This window comes from Lithobates pipiens, unplaced genomic scaffold (genome assembly GCF_037356315.1).
Source record: "Lithobates pipiens isolate NorthernLeopardFrog02 unplaced genomic scaffold, aLitPip1_a1.2 Scaffold_16, whole genome shotgun sequence".
Classification (NCBI taxonomy): domain Eukaryota; kingdom Metazoa; phylum Chordata; class Amphibia; order Anura; family Ranidae; genus Lithobates; species Lithobates pipiens.
This window is the reverse complement of record NW_027507748.1, coordinates 104,379,776-104,399,197: the sequence shown is the minus strand read 5'-3', so window position 1 is coordinate 104,399,197 and position 19,422 is coordinate 104,379,776. Positions and strand designations below refer to the sequence as shown.

The 19,422-nt window shown below is 41.0% G+C and overlaps 1 protein-coding gene across 1 annotated transcript in view; it reads right to left on the bottom strand.

The window, feature by feature from the left end:
* Positions 1–864: 864 nt before the first annotated feature.
* DCBLD2 (discoidin, CUB and LCCL domain containing 2) overlaps positions 865–19,422 on the bottom strand; it is a gene marked incomplete in the record, with an annotated part of 114,848 nt that continues 96,290 nt past the window's right edge. Inside the window, 4 exon segments of the mRNA XM_077480188.1 lie at positions 865–10,337; positions 11,688–11,810; positions 13,944–13,993; positions 19,093–19,186. Coding sequence (XP_077336314.1) covers positions 9,907–10,337; positions 11,688–11,810; positions 13,944–13,993; positions 19,093–19,186 — 698 coding nt within the window.

The window sequence follows — 19,422 nt, the reverse complement described above, 5'->3', positions numbered from 1 at the left end:
CTCATATGGACTGAGTACCTGTCACAGTCCATATGAGTACCTGTCACAGTCCATATGAGTACCTGTGACAGGTACTCATATGGACAGTGACAGGTATTCGGGTACTCATATGGACAGTGACAGGTATTCGGGTACTCATATGGACTGTGACAGGTACTCAGATGAACAGGTCCTCTTTATTGGGGGGGTGCAATCAGTGTGATTGGTGTACACTGTGGGCGGTAACAAGATGTTACTGCAGTCGTCTTCTCACACACAATCTCGTTACCGCAGTTTGCTGACATTTAGGGATTGGCTGTGAAAGGATCAGTCGATCACGTGGTAAACAGCCGCCAGCCAATGACTGTTTACCAGCGTTGGTAACGAGCAGTGTTCCTGGGAATGCGCCACCACCGACGTGATCGTGCGCATGTGCCGTGCAAAGTGGGTCGATACGACCTGTGATCAGCCGTGACTTCATCACGACTGAACACGTGGTAAAGAGCCATGCCCAATGGCTGTTCACCCCCCTCGGTGGCGAGCGCCGTCTCCTTGACACGCCGCCACCGAAGGAACAGGGATGCGATCGCACGCATTCAATGTTTAAATGGAGGGACGCCATATGACGCCCTCCTAGAACGAGAGCCGCGCCGCTTGCCCGTCATATGACAGCCGGTGGGCGGCAATCAGTTAAACATTGTAGGGACACACACTCACTCAGGGTAAACTGGATGGACTGGTGTCTTTATTCAACATTACCAACTACAGTATGTAGCTATGTATATAGAATTATAAAAATAATAACAGGATGAATCCTTTCCACTCAGACACACAGATGCATTATTTATTTTTTTCTCTTTTTAAGACCCTTTATTAAAAACACAATTGTCTCACAAAATTCTTTATTTTATGTACAACTTATTTTTTTCTTCAAAAACACATAAAACTTTCTTTCTTTATACAATCTACAGTCTAACAACATATACAGATACAATGTGCCTACAGTACATGCTGATTTCAGACATATTACATTCAGAGAGCACTGTGGATTTGGAAGAAATGCACATTTAGATACAATAGAAGTTGTGTCCATTTTATGTGCCGCACATAAGCAGATAAGTGATACAAAAACCTCTGAGATTCTGTAGCTGTTACTGCAGTGGGTGAATTTTAGGACTCAGTACCTAGAGAAGTACACTATGGGGGAGATTTACTAAAACTGGAGCGCTCACAATCTGTTGGTGCAGCTGTGCATGGTAGCCAATCAGCTTCTAACCTCAGTTTGTTCAATGAAGCTTTGGCAATATAACATGGAATCCAATTGGTTTCTCTGCAGAAGTGAGCCTAATTTCGCAATCTCAAGCTTTAGTAAATAAACCCCTATGTATGTCCTCTCATCCCAGTAGTTTGTTTTTATGGAGTTTAAACCTCAAATTGTAGGTTGCCCTCCAACCACAGGAAACAGACATATGGTAGAATTATTTAAAGTTTCGGCATTGGCCATAGCTGAATCATCAGATCCTAGGCGCTATAACAGACTATGAACTCTGCAGTACTTTGAGTGAGTACAAGTATGTAATAAGATGAAATTAAAGTCTTACTAAACCCAGGACCCTGCATTCACTATATCTTGTCTCCCACAGTACATGGAAATGCAACTATTTTAGTAAATACAAACTGCTTAATACCTTTTCTCATAACTAGTATATAGCAGTCATGTGACTTCTATCAGTGCCTGGTGAATCTTGTAGGAGGAATTTTCATATTGCACAGAGATGAGGCTGCAGGGCTCCTGACACTGTCTGGGCAGTGCCGATCGGTCCTGTGCTGATCTGACCTCTCTAAACACACTAAACTGAGCATGTGCAGCCTGACACCAAAGGCTCTGTCTTATCAGGACTTGTCCAGGGGGACAGTGCAGGGAGGGAGGATCTGTGCATACAAGATCAAGCAGCCTTTTTACACAAGGCGGAGCATTAACCCCTATGCAATTTTAGTGCATTTTTCACTACAGAACGTGTTCCATAGGAAACCATGTTACATGGACTGTAGTACAAATGGGCAAAATGCAAAAAGCACTAAAAATGCATAGGTGTGAATACAGGCTATAAGTTCCACAATGAGTATACCAACCATGCTTTACTGTATAAACAGTCTGATTTTACTGTTGCGGGTTTAGTAACACTTTAAGGCTCCTAATCTGTACACTTATTTGGGTTTGTGACACAAGTCTGATGATCAACTTGGTAATTTTTTTAAAGGCAGCTTTGCTTTAAGCAAAGTCATGTCTACAACTCTGAAATAGAGAGGGGCACCTTCATCCTAGCAGACACCTCCCCTTCTTTACCAGACAATGTACTTGCCTATATAGGCACTGCAGAATTCCATACATAGGACCAATGACTGACCAGCAGCATAACTATCAGTTAAAGTGGTAGTCAACTCAGCCATCATGAACAGAAAAAAAAACATAAGGGCAATAGGTTAAAGGGTAACTCCACTTTTGTGGGGAAATAAAATAGCAAATAAAAAAATAATATAGCGTATACAATTGCGACACAAGTCATATTGTAATTGAATGTGATTAAAAATGACCTTTCCTTTTCAATCTGCAGCTCTGTAATTTTCTGTAAAGTGCAATGAAATATGGTAACCTGGAGGTGTTCTGTACACAGATTGTGTAGACAGAATATGTACAGAACGCCCCCAAGAAACATTTCCTGCTTGTGTGATTGGCTCACTGATTTTCCCAGAAGTCTGCACTGAGATACAAGTCAGATATCAGGCATCCCCTACAACAAAAAATTTGATTTTTGGTGAGATACTGCCAATAGGAAATCACGTCTAAAGGGATACAGACCTTGCAGGTGGAGCTGCTGATTGATATTTATGAAACCATTAGTTTCACTTACGACGTGGACACAGCCAAACACACAGGAATTTCATAAGAACAACAAAAGGTAGGAATCTGCAACAAAGTTGATAAAATCCTTGTACATAGATCACCCAGAGGGAAAGTTTTTTTTTCTCAACGAAAGTGGAGTTACTCTTTAAATTATGACACTGCACATCGCTATATTATTTCCCAGAAAAGCTTGTATTATAAGTTTTTTTTTTCCTTACTTTCAGTTTAATATATCCTGGCCGATGCCTGCACCATCTTGGGTATTCTTTTCCAAATCCAGCATGATAATGCTTCCACCCCCTCTCTATAATGACAGTCCATAAACTCACACATTCGCATTATGAATTACCCAAGCCTCAATTTCATTCTTCTGTTAACCCGCCACGGGTTAACATAACTTGCTTCTCCGAGGGGGATCTGGGCCCAAGTACCAACCCCTGTGACGTGGCTAGTCATATGGGGTGTTTCAGGAGCTCGGCTGAGGGACGGCACCCTTGCGATATTGAAATGCAATGCCAGGAGTAATGATGACACTGGCATGGCAGAAGGCCTTCTTAACTGACTGCATACAGATCATGCTATGGATGAATGACAAATCATACACGTGCCGATGACATCACTAAAGTAGGAAAAACCTGCTACACCTACCAACAGGCTCAAGTTAGAATGATGAAACTGACAGTGAGCAGTAAGTAAGCACACTGCTTCCAATGAGGAAAAGTATGGATTGTGGGTTTACTACAACGTTAAAGGATTTGTAAAGTCTCAATGTTTTTTACCTTAATGCATTAAGCTGAAAAAACCTTTTGTGGTGCAGCTGCCACCCCAAACCCCCCCCCCCCTTTTTACTTACCTGAACCCAACCCAATCTTTCCAGCGACGAGAACGAGCCCAGACGCTGTCTCGGGTCCTCATTGGACAGACTGATAGCAGCAGAAGCTATTGGCCCCTGCTGCTGTCAATCAAATCCAGCGACACGGGAGCTGGGGGGCAGGGTCAAGTCCTTCTGTCTGTCAATGGATGCAGCAGCATGACTCAGCAGTGCCCTCATGGAATGCGGCTCTCCCTGGGGGCACTCAAAGAGGAGGAGCCAGGAGCACCACCAGGGGACCCCAGAAAAAGAGGATTGGGGCTGCTCTGTGCAAAATCATTGTGCAGAGCAGGTAAGTATGACATGTTTGTTATTTAAAAAACAAAACAAAAAAAACAACCAAACACTTACAATCACTTAAGTAAAAGAATGAAGCTGGTATTGTGAATGTTGCTGTATAACATTTTATACAGCAACTGCTTTATTACACCCCATTTCTTTTTTTAAAGGGAATAAAACACTTGTACATGTATAAAGTGATGTTGCTTAAAATAATATACAGCTATAGGCGTCTACCCTGTAGTTGGCCCAGGGGTGCATAGCCCCAATCATTCAGAGTCTTCCTATTTCCAGGATTTTTCCTAGAACAGTAAAGGGCAGCCCATCAAACAAAACCTTGTGGGTGTATGTGCTTCCTGTGGACTACATTATACTCTGTAACCTAAGGCTGAACATGGCAATATTCTAAAACGAAGATTGCCATAACTTTCTAGATGAAGCGCAAAGACAAGTAAAGTTTCAAACATGAGGGATGAACTGCAAGATCAAACTCCATTATAGATGAAAATCTTTATCGGGCAGTAAATATATGATTTGTATATACTCAAGTTTCCCAAAAGTGCAGCAATAGTCCACAAATTGACTGCTGAGATACGTGTATTGTAGTTAAAAGAGGTCTATGAAGGATTTTTAGAATAGGGCAACACAGGATGAAGTGCATTAGAGAGGCATTTCGCTCAAGGAACCTTTTCACCACCCCATTTTGAGACCGGTATGTAGGTTGTTGCCTCTTTCTGCTATACATAATCAAGTACCAAAACCCAGAGTACGACTGTAACCTTTACAAAATCATGCGCCTCGTGAAGATGTCTAGAATCTGGCAGCTCGGGGCAACTCTGCTTTCATTTTCAAACCTGCAGAAATGTAAACAACATAAATCTGATTGGTTGACATTTCTTACCTGAAAAGACCACCTGCTTTGCGTTGCAAGATTTTTAACTATAATTTCATACCATTAAGGCCTCATGCACACTGGATGGTTTTCTAAACTCCCCTAAAAGCCTTCATCTTGGCTGCAGCCCTTTGGCAAAGAAAAAAAAGCAAAAAAGCGTCAATCGTTTTTTCTGCCAAAACTGCTGCTCCTGGATGCACTGGCAGTGTTTTTTTTCCCCCCTGCTTCTAAACTGTTCTGTCACTAAACACTACTAAAAGCCTATGTGTGCATGGAAACATAGGCTAATAGGAGCAGCTGTAAAAAGTTCAGTGTGCATAAAGCCTTAGGCCTAAGGACAGTAGCATTAGCTGTAGAATGAATTTTGCATCATTTTCACAGTAGCATTCTTCTGCATTTCCTTTTTTTTTTTTTTTTTTTTTTTTTTTAGCAAATTTATACTCCCACAAAAGCTTATGGTTCAAAAACACTAATAAATGCAGAGTAGCCTAGTTTTTACACCTAAAAACTCTTTAAACCCACTAGTTTTTTTTGGGGGGGGGGTTCAAAACATCCCTGCCAAAAAAGCTTTTGTGTGCATGGACACATAGGATAACACGCTGGGGAGCTTACTGGCTGTAGAAAGAAAATGCCTGAAGCAAAAAGCAGCAGCTGTAAAAAAAAAAAGAAGTCCAGTGTGCATGAGGCCTAAAAAGGCCCACAGATCAGGATTTATTTACCATATTGATAAATACGCTTTGCGGGATAAAGTGAGCTCTATAAATTATGGGTTTTGCACCATGTAATGAAAATTTACTTGAAACCCTGAGCCCAGGGAAATGCACATAGTTAAAAATAAGTCTGTGGAAATGTATTAAAATACTTAAAAAAAAGCCAGAAATTTTCCAAGTCGGGACATGGATTCAATTTTTTTTGCCAAGAACAAGAAGCTACGTACGTGGGGTTCTGACTGTCCATCCCAAATCAGATTGCCTGATCTGTAAAAGAAATGACGCTCATCTACAGTAATGGTTGAATCTGATGTTTGGCACTTGAGTCACGTAAAGGACAATCAGTGGCTCAAAATAGATCTCGTAACACCACATCTTCCATTGACTTGCAACGAAAACATCAGTACACAGAATTAAAAAAAAAAAAGGGGGGGTTTCTAAAGTTTGCCATGCATCCAAATTTTCCTTTTTCTAAACTTTTGTTCACTTTTCTAACAGTGAGGGTCGAATCAAAGTTTGATGATAAAATTAGAAAAAGCAAGATGGCAAATTTTTCTCTAAGGAAATTCTTTAAATGTTGTTTTCCTTTGGGAAAAAATGATACATACTGCACAAAAGAAACCTGTACAACCCATTACATTTGGGATTCCATTCATGTAGCAGGTCTTGATGAGATTTTAGGGGCTTTTGACAAAAAATTAATAAATGGCAAGAATCGAATGCTATCACCAAATTTTCATACAAATGAAAATTCAACTTTTATATGGCCAACTTGAAGCTCCCATGAGATTTACAAATTCCAGGATAAAGGTTTTATCTAATTAAGCAGTGCAGGAACCAATATGGATGTGCAAAGTGCAATATCATAGCAACGAGTCAGAAATCCTAACTGAGGTGCAGTAATTTGATTGACTGCTCCAGGTACTGTACCCAGCACATCGTAACTACGCTCTTTATTGACTTCCCAAATAAGCCTAATAGATGTAAGTTTCAACTGAAAGGAACGGTTGGGTCACAGTCTGTTAAATTTGTAGCATCTCCACTGTGGTAAAACGCAAAAAACTTCTGTAGGATAGATGTGCCACAGTTTGGCGGTGGTGGTTAAAGTTTGGGTACCATAGTCTGTAATATACATTTTACGAGGACAGTTTCTTACTGACCCAAATGTCATTGAACAGTAGCCAAGACCAGATTTTTTGGCACAAAGTCCTTTCAATTCACAATTCTTTGTATATATACAGTAACACTGATCCACTGCAGGATACTGCTACATGAAATCATCTAGAGAGTGCACATCTCACCTCTGTTATAAAATGGGATGACTAGTCACCATAGACAATTTATGGTCATTGACAACAAAGCTGAACCAGAAAAACCAAAAGACAGTCATTACCAAAAAACAATAGTAAAAAATCCTCACAGCATTTCTGTGTTTTCAGGCTAGATGCACACACATAGGAGGGCTAGTACAACTCATCATTTGTATCATGCTGCCCCCCAAGCACAGCTCAGTAGGATAAACAGGCAGTAAATAAATATTGTCATGTTAATCAGGAAAGCCCCCAAAGCTTCCATTGCAGAGGCCGAAACTTTATGAGAAAGTGGCAGAAAAATTAAATAATGTTGAAGTAGATATTCAGCACCACAGATCCATACAACTTACAAAATAAATGTCTCTGTACCTGTACACACTAGGGATGTGCAAAGAGTGATGACAGGTGGAAACTTCTAGAAGCCAATCAGAAATCACCTGGGAGCCATGCTGGCTGTACACTGGCAAATGCCTACTTGCCCTTTTAAAAAGTCCAGCATCTATATTCAGGACACTGGTCTTTCTAGGATAGTCATAATGGTCCATTAGAGCTGCACGATTCGGGCTAAAAGGAGAACCACAATTTTTTTGCTTAGAATAAAGATCACGATTCTTGCGGCGCAACATCTTTCACATTATACAGAAAAAAAAAAAAAATGGGCTAACTGTTTACTGTGGTTTCGTTTCTTTTGATTCATTAAAGTGTATTTTTTCCAAAAGAATTGCATTTGAAAGACTGCTGCGCGAATACAGAGTGGCATAAAATATTGAAATAACTGCTATTTTATTTTCTAGCAAAAAATACTGATTTTAAAAGGTTTAGTCTTTAAGTGGTTAAACTGACTTATTTTACAAACCAAAGTTCATCCCTTTGATCTAAAAACTAAATGTTACAATATTTATACTTATCTGTTTTGATGAACTTGGCAGGATGCCCTTTTTTTGACAGCTGTCAGCAGTAAATAGAGAACTCTCTGCACTAAATCTAGGAAATGCAGTTTTAAGATCGTAAGGGGGTTAGAATCGTGATCTCGATTCTTTAATGATTAATCGTGCAGCTCTAGAGTCCATAGTACTAGACAGAGATGAAGGGTTGTTAGAATGACAGGTCAGGGATGTAGCATATAGCAACATGCACTCATGTATTCATGCAAACACAAATTTTCTGTGCACTCTGCCAATAAAGTGCAAAGAAAAGTTCATTATGGGGCCTTTTCTCTGCGGTTTCTCCTGTATCTGCTTTACACACAATTCTGTGAATTCTTGTAATACATTTCCAGTCTCTATATTGTTTTCTCACCCATGTGATATCCACCATAGGGGTTTTCAAAAAGTTTCTGCACTTTTATGTTTTCGTTTGAAATGGTGAGAGCGGGAGGTGTTTTTCTGATGGCATTAAAATGTTTTTATGATGCTGGGAAAAATGCATCACAAAGGAAGGTGACGATGTAGAAAAGTGATGTCATTTGTTTTTGAAAGAATTTTAAAAAAGTGCCAGAACTTTTTGAAGAACCCTCGTATTTTACAGTAAATAAAACAGATTAACATTTTAGCACATTATATCTCAAAAATAGACCCCATTGGTTTGAAAAACATATAATAAAGGGTAAAATGAAGAGAAATGCGCACATAAAAAGGGTACCTGAGACAACCAAACCAGCGCCAGAGGCCATTTGAAAATTTGGTCTTATAACGGCATATATATGTAAACTGATAAACAAACCTCTATGTTACATCTTTCCTCGTTAAGTGCCTGTCTGCACTGGAAGAACGCCAGTCATCACTAGGGCACATACACTATATTGTCAAAAGCATAGGGATGCCTGTCTTTACACACACATGAACTTTTTGGCATCCCAGTCTTAGTTCGTAGGGGTCAATATTGAGTTGGCCCCACTCTTTGAAGCTATAACAGCTTCAAGTTTGAGGTGAAGGAACCTGACTGGCCTGACCTCAATCCGATAGAACACCTTTGGGATGAATTAGAGCGGAGACTGCGAGCCAGGCCTTCTCTTCCACATCAGTGCCTGACCGCACAAATGCGCTTCTGGAAGAATGGTCAAACAATCTCATAGACACACTCCTAAACCGTGTGGACATTCTTCCCATAAGAGCTGAAGCTGTTATAGCTGCAAAAGGTGGGCCAACTCAATATTGAACCCTACGGACTAAGACTGGGATGTCATTAAAGGTCATGTAAGGCCAATACTTTTGACTATATAGTCTAGAAAAATATATTTTTTTTCCCTATGTGCACCCAGAGGTGAGGTGTAGTGAGCTGTGATAAAATGCAGACTTGCTGCATTTTATCACAGCACACAGGAAAGCACTGCATATCTGTAATTTTTTGCAAAAAAAAAAAAAGAAGGAATTCTTGATGTGCCCTCGTACCGCAGCCGGAACAGACAGCTGTCCACACACCAAACTGCTCTGGTTTAGTGTATGGGCAGTGTGAACAGGCCCTTATGAAAAAGGTGACAGATGACATGGTGAAAAGAAAAAAAAAAAAAACTTTTGCACAATATCCTCACTGTAAAAAGCAGATTAATTGGCTGCCGCAGGTTGAAGCACATCATTGTTCTTTGCACCTTACTGGGTAAGCCCACTGCAAAAACATGACAATTAATCGATTGATCAGGCAAAAGCCACGTTCATTTTGGAAATAAATGCCAAAATACAATGCTAGTAGACTGAAGGGTAGTCTAGGACATGTGGACTATGGACAGGAATTTGTAAGTTGTCCAGTTCTGCTGCAGGTAAATATAAAGGTGTTTTGGTGAAGTAGTTTAGTGCTTCAATATAAAGCCTGTGAACAGTGGTTGAAGTCTTGTTTCAAATAATTAACAATGTGACTAAAATCTACATTTATGGGCACACAGAATGCAAATGTGCTTGTAGAAAATAAAGCCATTTTGTTCCAATGAATAAACCGAAAAGCCTGTGCTCCTCTGTGGACACTTAAGGAGGTACATCCTTATTTGTTGTTGGTTGTGGCACCTGGTAGACCATCTCTTCCACTGGACATGCTCCTGGGGTCACTTTTGGAGTGTCATATAGTACCTGTGTGGATGAGGAACTGTCTGTCCTAGATAACAGTTTGTTGTAGGTTCCTACTAGTGTAGGACCTTGGCTCCCTGCAGCTTTAAAGGTGGAGGTGGAAGGCAGGCACATGGTTCCGGCAGGATGCCCCGACATATCCATCACAATTGGTGTGGCATATTCTGGCCCACTGGTGGGCAGCGGCTCTGCATAGGCATGATAAATGTCCTGGTCTGGAGAGTTGTAGGAATCCAGATCGGCATACCCTGGTTCTTTACCTTCCTCTGGCTTAAAGGTTGATCGTTGATGCAATGTGCCCACTGCTCCCCCAACTAGTGGCTGTGCATATTCTGGAAAAAATGCAGAGGACAAGATTAGTTTCCATTCTAGCCATGCAATCTCACATGGCTCACATTTCTGTGTTGGTGCCGTTTGAGAGGTCCCCTCACTTCCTGCATGTAAATACCCGACAGGAGTTTTTAACTAACCCCTACTTCCCATGAAAGTAAGAAGGAAATAACTTTTGGCTGGGCATTAGAGTTTGGCGAGCAAAAGTTCGGTCCGAACATCACCTGTTCAGCGAATACACAAAATTGCGGGCCACTTGGTGGGATGTTTGCCCGCTGATCACCACACAATGCACTCCCCCCTCCACGTTGAAAGCATGTGGCCTGGTATGGCTCAGGAGGGGGGGCGCTCACTCACTCCCCCTTTCCTCACCTGCCAGACTGCATGCTCATCTGGATTTTGGGGAGAGGGGACCTTGATCCCCTTAAAATCCATACCAGACTCGAAGGGTTTAATATTTTTATAGTGTCGGCAATTTAAATGCCATTTTTTTTCTTTAAACATGTCAGTTTTGCTGCAGCAGGTTCTATACAGAGTAAAGATGCACTACTTTACAAGCAGACTAAGGCCCCCCCCCCCCCCCCAAACCGGCACTAAATTTAAAGTATTTTTTTTTCCCATTTTTATTGTTTCACTTTAAGCATCATTAAAATTACTGCTCCTGTAATGGCAATATAAAAAAATAAAAATAAAATAAAAAATAAATTGCATTTATGCATGTCCCCCAGGACAGTACCCGGGCCCCCATACCCTTTTTATGGCCAATAACTTGTATATAAGCCTTAAAAATGGGGACTTTTGATTTTTCAAGTTCGGGTCCCATAGGCTTTAATAGGCTTGGGGTTTAAGTTCGAACATTTGCAAAGTTCGAGAGTTCTGGTGCGAACCAAACCAGGGAGTGTTGAGCCCAACTCTACTGGCCATATACTTTAACAGTTTCCCATCTTTGAGAACAAGCAGTGATACCACTTACGTTTTTGGTTTGATGTCAATATGTTTGGGCACATATAAGTGCAGTATATGTGGGTTTAGTGTTTCACTACAATAGCCACATCATCACGAACCGTGCATGATACACATTTGATACTATAGATTAATCACTATATATATATATATATATATATATATATATATATATTTTACACTTAGGTCACTAAATTGATAGTTTTAGCGCTACACTTTATGCAACTATCTTATTTTGAACAAAAATTATCTGTTGTGTTAGCTGCTACTTGATAGGTTGACAGCGCAGTGTATTGACTCCTAATGTGCAGGTGTACAACTTTCAAAAATACCTGTAATTTAGCTCTAAAATTAAAAAGAAAGCACCAGTTTACAGGGCAGAACAATACCTGCTGACATGGCCACCTCTCTTGGTCGTAGGCGGCTGACTTCACAGCTGCTGTACCTCACTGGGGTCTCCTCGTGTTCCGCTGATTTAGCAGGAAGAAACTGCTTCATTCCTTTCCACCAGCCTGATGAATATGGAGGGAGAAGGGTTTTACAATAAAGCTACCTACTGTTCCTTCATTATAACATGCTGAAATCTCTGAATCCTGAGATGTTTGTGTATAGAGGACCACAAGAGGTCACAACCTGGAGAATATAGGAGTGGGTTTTATGTGGAGTGTATAAGCAGAGTTCCAATCCCCAAATATAACTTTTTTTTTAAATGCTCACCATCAATGTTCCTACTTCTACTCTAACATTTCGATACAGTCAATAATGTTTTCCTTCTCGTTTGTTTTAAATCATTTAAATCTAACCTGATCGCAGAAGCAGGCAGGGTCCACTACGGTTGTGGACATCTGAAGCCCGGTAGTTTTTATTTTCAGGATTTGATGCAGCTGGCTTCACAGCTTGCACCTCCTGATCTCGTGCAGTAATGTCACTGTGCAGTTTCATCATGGCAGGCTGCCATAGCAACGGCGGTGGAAGATCCCACCCATTGTTATGGCAACCTGTCAATCACAGGACACCCTGGAAGGAAATCACGTGTGATTTCAGTATTAGGCAATTCCCATGGACTCCTGGGAAAGGTGATGCCGATATCCCAGGAGTCCATGGGTATTGCCTTGTGAAGTAATAGCCTAGGTGGCCAGAGCTGGAGGTGCTGCAAGAAATAACTGAATGGAGGTCAACGAATGGCGGTATTTTCAGCTTAAGCATTTTAAAGCAGCACTACCACACTCAATAAGAGACCGAGATGAACTTACACCAATTGAGTGGTTATGCATAATGGAAAAAACACTCTGGAGTATATCCCAGATATATAAGATCTTGTTGGAGGCAGAGGGTCTGGAAATCCCGACATACATAAAAAAATGGGAGAGTGAACTGGGGATGCGAGGAGGAAGCAGGAAAAATTCTGAACTGGTACATGGTACATCAGTCAATATTAGAATGGTAGAAATAAATAAGTGTTTAACTAGATGGTATAGAACCACGGATAGAATAGGGAAATATCAAATAGGGAAAACGGAGTGTTAGCGAGAGTGCAAACAAGTAGGAACTATGTCCTATATATTGTGGGGATGCCCTAAGATCAAAGTATAATGGAAGAGATAGTAAAATATATAAAAGAGATTACTAATATAAGCATACCCGAAGAGCCATGGATGTGTCTGTTCCATGGGGTAGATAAAACAATACAGAGATTCGATGATAGACCATATGATGAATGCCGCAAAAAGTCTAATACCAAAAAGTGGAAAGAAACAGAAAGCCCTAAAAGTAAGGGAGTGGCTTAGTAAAATAGAAGAGATGTACAATATGGAATACTTTAGATATAGCGAAGAAGAAAGTAGAGGGATTCATAAATAGATGGGAAAAGTGGAAGAGATTAAAGCTGACAAGCAGTTATATTGAGGCAATTAGTCTGTAAAGGATGAAGTACGGTATGAAGTACGGGGTGAGGGGAATAGGATAGTGGGGGTAAAGATAAATTATTTATGTATGATCCTGAAATGTAAGGGAATTAATTTTGTACACGGTGATCGTTGAAAAAAAATAAATAAAAATTGGCAGCACTCCACTTTAAGTCTAGATGTTGGCATGCCACCACTATGCTTCTTTCAGTGCAAGAAAGCCAAAATGGCCACCTGACCAGCTCTTCTCAGGATTCATTGAGCTCATTAAACAGGGTACCCAAAATGCACCAAAGCGCCTTTTTATCCTAAGTTTGTGGATACTAAAAGAGTATCGCCAGATCACCACCAGGTGGAGATATAATACAACAATTTAAAAAAAAACGTCCTTACTCCTTGGGGAAAAAAAATTGCGCGGTTATTAATATGCTACAAGACTTATATAGCAGCAGCTTACAAAATTAATGCAGACAGTACAGTTACAAAATGATTCAATACAAGAGGAATCAGAGGTTCCTGCCTGTTAGAACATACTTAATTGTTAACACTCAATAAATCTTCTACCTATATTATACAATTATTTGCAGCTGTAGTTCTCAGTTCAGCAGTAAGTGTGTTTCGAACAATCAAATTTAGGCTTCAGATAGACTAAACTTTGGATCATTGCTTGGAATGGCCAACTATTGCCTACACTGTAGCTGCTGCAGTTCATGAATCACAGGAGTCGGTATTCGCACTCACCTGCACGATCCCAGTATGGCAAGTCATATGTACCTTCAGATTTCTTTTTTCTGGTGCATAAAAAGAGTAGAAAGAATAAAAAAAATTTTTTTTTAATTAGAGTCATCTCATATTCAACTATTCAGTATATTCTAGGAAGTGATTAAGGAAATACTACAGACTAAAAACATTCATTTTTAAAAGTGTGTGCATGTGGGCAATGGTTGGGGGGGGGGGGCATATTTTAGACTGGCCTATCATATACTGCATGATATCTGCAAGCAATGCCACCAATTTCAGTATTTTGGTGATGAATAGGCCATTTACAAACTCACAGTCAAGAGATACTGAGCAGAAGTACCAATGGGAGTAACTACAGCCACCTCAACAAAGTAAAAGAAGAAAGGATTAGAACCTCTGCTTGGTTATTACTACTGTGTCTTTCTGCTTTCTCCTGGAGGTCAATTTTTCCATTAGAGCTAAGAGAGCAACAACTTCACAGAAGTATTTATACGTCCCAAATCTAGCCAATAAATGCTTTTGCTGGAGTTGGTCTTTAATTCACCCATACACTTAGAATTGTTGCTGCAAGACCCCCTAAGAAAAGTTAACAAAATCTCTGGGGTGCCATCTGAGGTCCCCTCAGGGTGCTGAGAGAAAGAGACCCAGTTTGCCTTGGATCAGAGGTGGGTGATCAGATGTTAATGGGAGGTTAATTTAATCAAAGTGGTTGTGTGCAAAGTCTTCCTATTAATGAGTAACATTGAAATTTTCTCTCCCACATTTGAAGGCTCCCAGATTCTCAGTGTATTAGTTCATAGAAACCGGACATATAAAAGGGATAAAAAGAGTCTCCCATAGTGTAAAATCGTTTAAGCTAACAAGTTTATTAAACAGCCAAATGGTCACTTACAAAGAAAAAAGTTTAAAATAGCAGAGATATGTATAATTCGGCATCTGGGAGCCTTCATTTGTGGGAGAGACCATTGGCTATTATAGGATCCATGGATGTTCCCTGGCTGTGTTTATCTTTGTAGCGTCATATAATTCTAATTGAGGCAAGAGTCCAGAGAGCATTAAGTGGTGCATACAAAGATTTATTGAAGATCACATGTGACGCACATTCAGCACTCTTTCCATTGGTCCATTATTGATAGAGTGAACTATTTTTCATCATGAAATCACTATTTTATTGTGTTGTTGCTTTATGCCAGCCGTCATTAAATGGCGGCCCGCGGTCCGAGTCCGGACCGAGCGGGGCTTCTGCCCGGACCGCTATGCCGCCTGTGTAGTGAATTACAGCAATCACTGGTTTGCTGGGACCACGGGATTCCCTAGCAACCAGTGACGCTGTGCGCATGCGCCCGCCCCCTGCTCCTGGCCGCGTCTCTCGGAGCTGTGTTTTACTCACGCTCACAGGCAGTAGGGGGTGTGACGTCACATGCGCGCCCCGCCCCCCCCCCCCCCCATGCTTCCCGCGGTTCCCGATTCCCAGGTCCTGGCTCTCCCTGAGGCAGCTTCAGTTTTGCCCTTCCTCCTGCAGTTGAGGTATGTGGGCACATTAGTTTTCATGCACACTGTTGGGCATATTGTAAGGGGCACACTGATAGGTATATTTGTAATTTGCACAATGCTGGGCTTTTTTTGTAAGGGGCACGCTGATGGGTATATTTTTTATATGCACACTGATTTGCATGTTTTGTTAAGGTGCACCTTAACAAAATATGCCCATCAGTGTGCACTTAAAAAATATACCCATCAGCATGCCCCTTAAAATAAAATGTGTCCACCAGAGTGCCCTTTAGCATAAAATAAGGGTCACGCTGATGGGCACCTTTTATGTTAAGGGGTACTCTGATGGACAAATTTAATTTTACGGGGCACGCTGATGGGTATATTTTTAATGTGCACATCGATGGGCATATTTTGTTAAGGGGCACGCTGATGGGCACAACAAAATGTGCCCTACAAAATATGCCCATTGATGTGCACATTAAAAATATACCCACCACCATACCCCTTAAAATAAAATTTGTCCATCAGAGTGCCTCCTAACATAATAGGCGCCCATCAGTGTGACCCTTATTTCATGTTAAGGGGCACTCTGATGGGCGTATTTTATTTTATATTAAAAGGGGCACTCTGATGGGCAAATTTTAAGTTAAGGGGCACATTTTGTTGTTCATCAGAGTGCCCCTTAATATAAAATGTGCCTATCAGCATGACCCTTATTTTATGTTAAGGGGCACCCTGATGTGCACATATTATGTTAAGGGGGACTCTGATGGGTACATCTTATGTAAGGGGACACTGACAGGAATGTCAGTGATGTAAATGGACACTGTGATGGGGACACCTGATGTAAAGGGACACACTCATGGGCACATTTTATTTTAAGAGCAACACTGATGGGTACATTTTATATTAAAGGGGCACTTTGATGGGTAAATTTTAAGTTAAGGGGCACATTTTGTTGTGTCCATCAGAGTGCACCTTAATATAAAATGTGCCCATCAGCGTGACCCCTAACATAAAATTTACCCATCAGCGCGACCCTTATTTTATGTTAAGGGACACCCTGATGGGGACATCTGATGTATGGGGACACTCTGACAGGAAGGTCTGATGTAAAGGGGCACTGTGATGGGGACACCCAATGTAAAGAGGTACTGTGATGGGGACACCCGGTGTAAAGGGGCACTGTGATGGGGACACCCGGTGTAAAGGGGCACTGTGATGGGGACACCCGGTGTAAAGGGGCACTGTGATGGGGACACCCGGTGTAAAGGGGCACTGTGATGGGGACACCCGGTGTAAAGGGGCACTGTGATGGGGACACCCGGTGTAAAGGGGCACTGTGATGGGGACACCCGGTGTAAAGGGGCACTGTGATGGGGACACCCGGTGTAAAGGGGCACTGTGATGGGGACACCCGGTGTAAAGGGGCACTGTGATGGGGACACCCGGTGTAAAGGGGCACTGTGATGGGGACACCCGGTGTAAAGGGGCACTGTGATGGGGACACCCGGTGTAAAGAGCAAATGTAAAGCTATCCTAGTTCCAACTGTCCACGTGTTTAATATTGTAACTGAAACTTGACAATTAAATATTGTTGAAATGCTAAGGAAATTGTACATTCTCATGTTTTTGGTTGATATACAGTGACTACAATCTTTCTGAGTCATAGCACAGACTTGAGATTCGGACCTCGGCCCAAAGAAAATTTTGGCGACCGGACCTCCTTGAAATTTAATTCATTACCCCTGCTTTATGCTATTAGGACCATTTGGGACTCTAATTCATTTGCACGATTGATATTAATTTATTAGTTTTTGCACTATTGATTTATATTGCACATTTGCTATTTTTTGCACAGAAGTTTATGCACTTTATGCATTTTTCTATAGCGATTGTTACGTTTATTCACACATGATCAGATTTGCATAGAGTGAATTATTTTGCATCATTACACCATCATTGATTGTGTTGCAGTTTATGCAACTAGGACCATTTGTGATCCTTATATTTATTCACACGGCTGCTATATATATTTTTGCACAATTGCTATAATTTGCACAGTAGTTTTATGCACTGTATGCACTTTTCTATAGTCACTAGCCATTGGTGCCTCTACAAGTACCTATTCGCACAGGAGATGGCTATATAGGAGTTACTTATATTTATTTACTATTTTAGTTTATATAATTGTGCTGATCACTTTTTTTTAATCTATTCTTAAAGCAGAGTTCCGCCCGCCCCTTTAAAATTTAAAAGTCAGCAGCTACACATACTGTAGTTGCTGACTTTTAACATTAGGACACTTACCTGTCCTGAAGTCCAGCTATGTCGGCACCGCAGCTCATGTTTCCATCGGCTGGTTGGGTGCTGCCCTTGCCATTGCGGGTAAGGGAACCTTGGCTGCGAAGCTATTCGGCTTTACGGCCAGGTCCCTACTGCACCTGCGCAAAGTGCGCTGTGCTCTTTAACTGGCCCAGCAGAAGGGGAGGGAGACCCAGCTGCTGATGTGGTTCGCCGCAGCCTGGTCTCCCGGAAGTGGGAACAGGTTACCTGTAAAAAACAGGTATCCACTCCCCCTCCCCCCTGAGAGGTGCCAAATGTGGCACCAGAGGGTGGGGTAGAGAATTAGATAAGCGGGAGTTGCACTTCTGGGATGAGAGGGGTGTGCATCTCCCATCCCATGCTTGCGTGCAGAGGCAAATGCAAACATAGGTCATATGTAAATGGTGTTTGTACCACACATGTGAGGTATCGCTGAGAACGTTACAGCGAGAACAATAATTCTAGCTCTAGACCTCCATTGCAACTCTAAACTGGTAACCTGTAAAGGTTTTTAAAATGTTTCCTATGCGGATTTTTTAAGTATTTTAATTTGTCGCCATTCCACAAGTATGCACAATTTTAAAGCTTGACAGGTTAGGTATCTATTCTATATCATCTTTTACATTTTACCAAAAAAAAAATGTGTTTTTTTTGGCATTAAAATTCAAGAAAATCGAGTTTGAAAAGCTGCTGTGCAAATACTGTGTGACATAAAAAAATTGCAACTGCCATTTTATTTTCTAGGGGGTCTGCTAGAAATAAAATAATATATATATATATATATATATATATATATATATATATATATATATATATATATATATATATATATATATATATATATATATATATATATATATATATATATATATAATATTTTTTATTTTATTTTTTTCTAGCAAGAAATATAGTCTTACTTGTAAACAAAAAGAAAAGGACTGGTCTTAAAGTGGCTTAAGGGTGCCACAGCTGAGAAATGCTGCACTAGGTGCATGGGGTAGGGCAGTTCATAGTAAGATCAAGCAGATACAACAGATTGCTCATTTTATGTCTACAGCTGCCATAAAGAATCTAAGAACACTGCAGCCAGCTGTAGAGAAGGAAAATAAACTCAAATACTTCTGGTCACAAAGAGGTTAATCAATACAGGATATATGTAAAGACCACAGGTGCAGGGGTTTACAGACATCTGGAGACCAGGTTACAGAAGGTGACCTCTTTCAAAGGACACATGGGACAAACCCATCATCGCAGTGTAATAGGATTCCTTTAGTACAGTTTGCTGACTGTACACCTGACTTGTAGGACTGAGTAGTCAAAACTGACCAACCTGTTTCTCCAGTGCCAGGCACAAACAAGCAGCAATATGACGCTGGTGCAGACCATGACTAAGGCTGGGACCAGGATGGCTGCCAAGGGTACATCTGTAACACATTAAAAACAAGAACAGTTCAGCTTACACGCCAATCAGTGAGCACATTCTTGTGTAGGTGTTGGAAGGAGTAACCCTCTTAGGGGTCACTAGTGTAACAAAAGCAACTCGTTCACAGCACATTCAGCAAAATTTTGCTCTAAAGTCTACAACTTGTCTGGCCGAAAGAAGAGGAATGGCCAGGAACACACACATTTTGTAATAATAAATCATTGAACGAACTTTTGA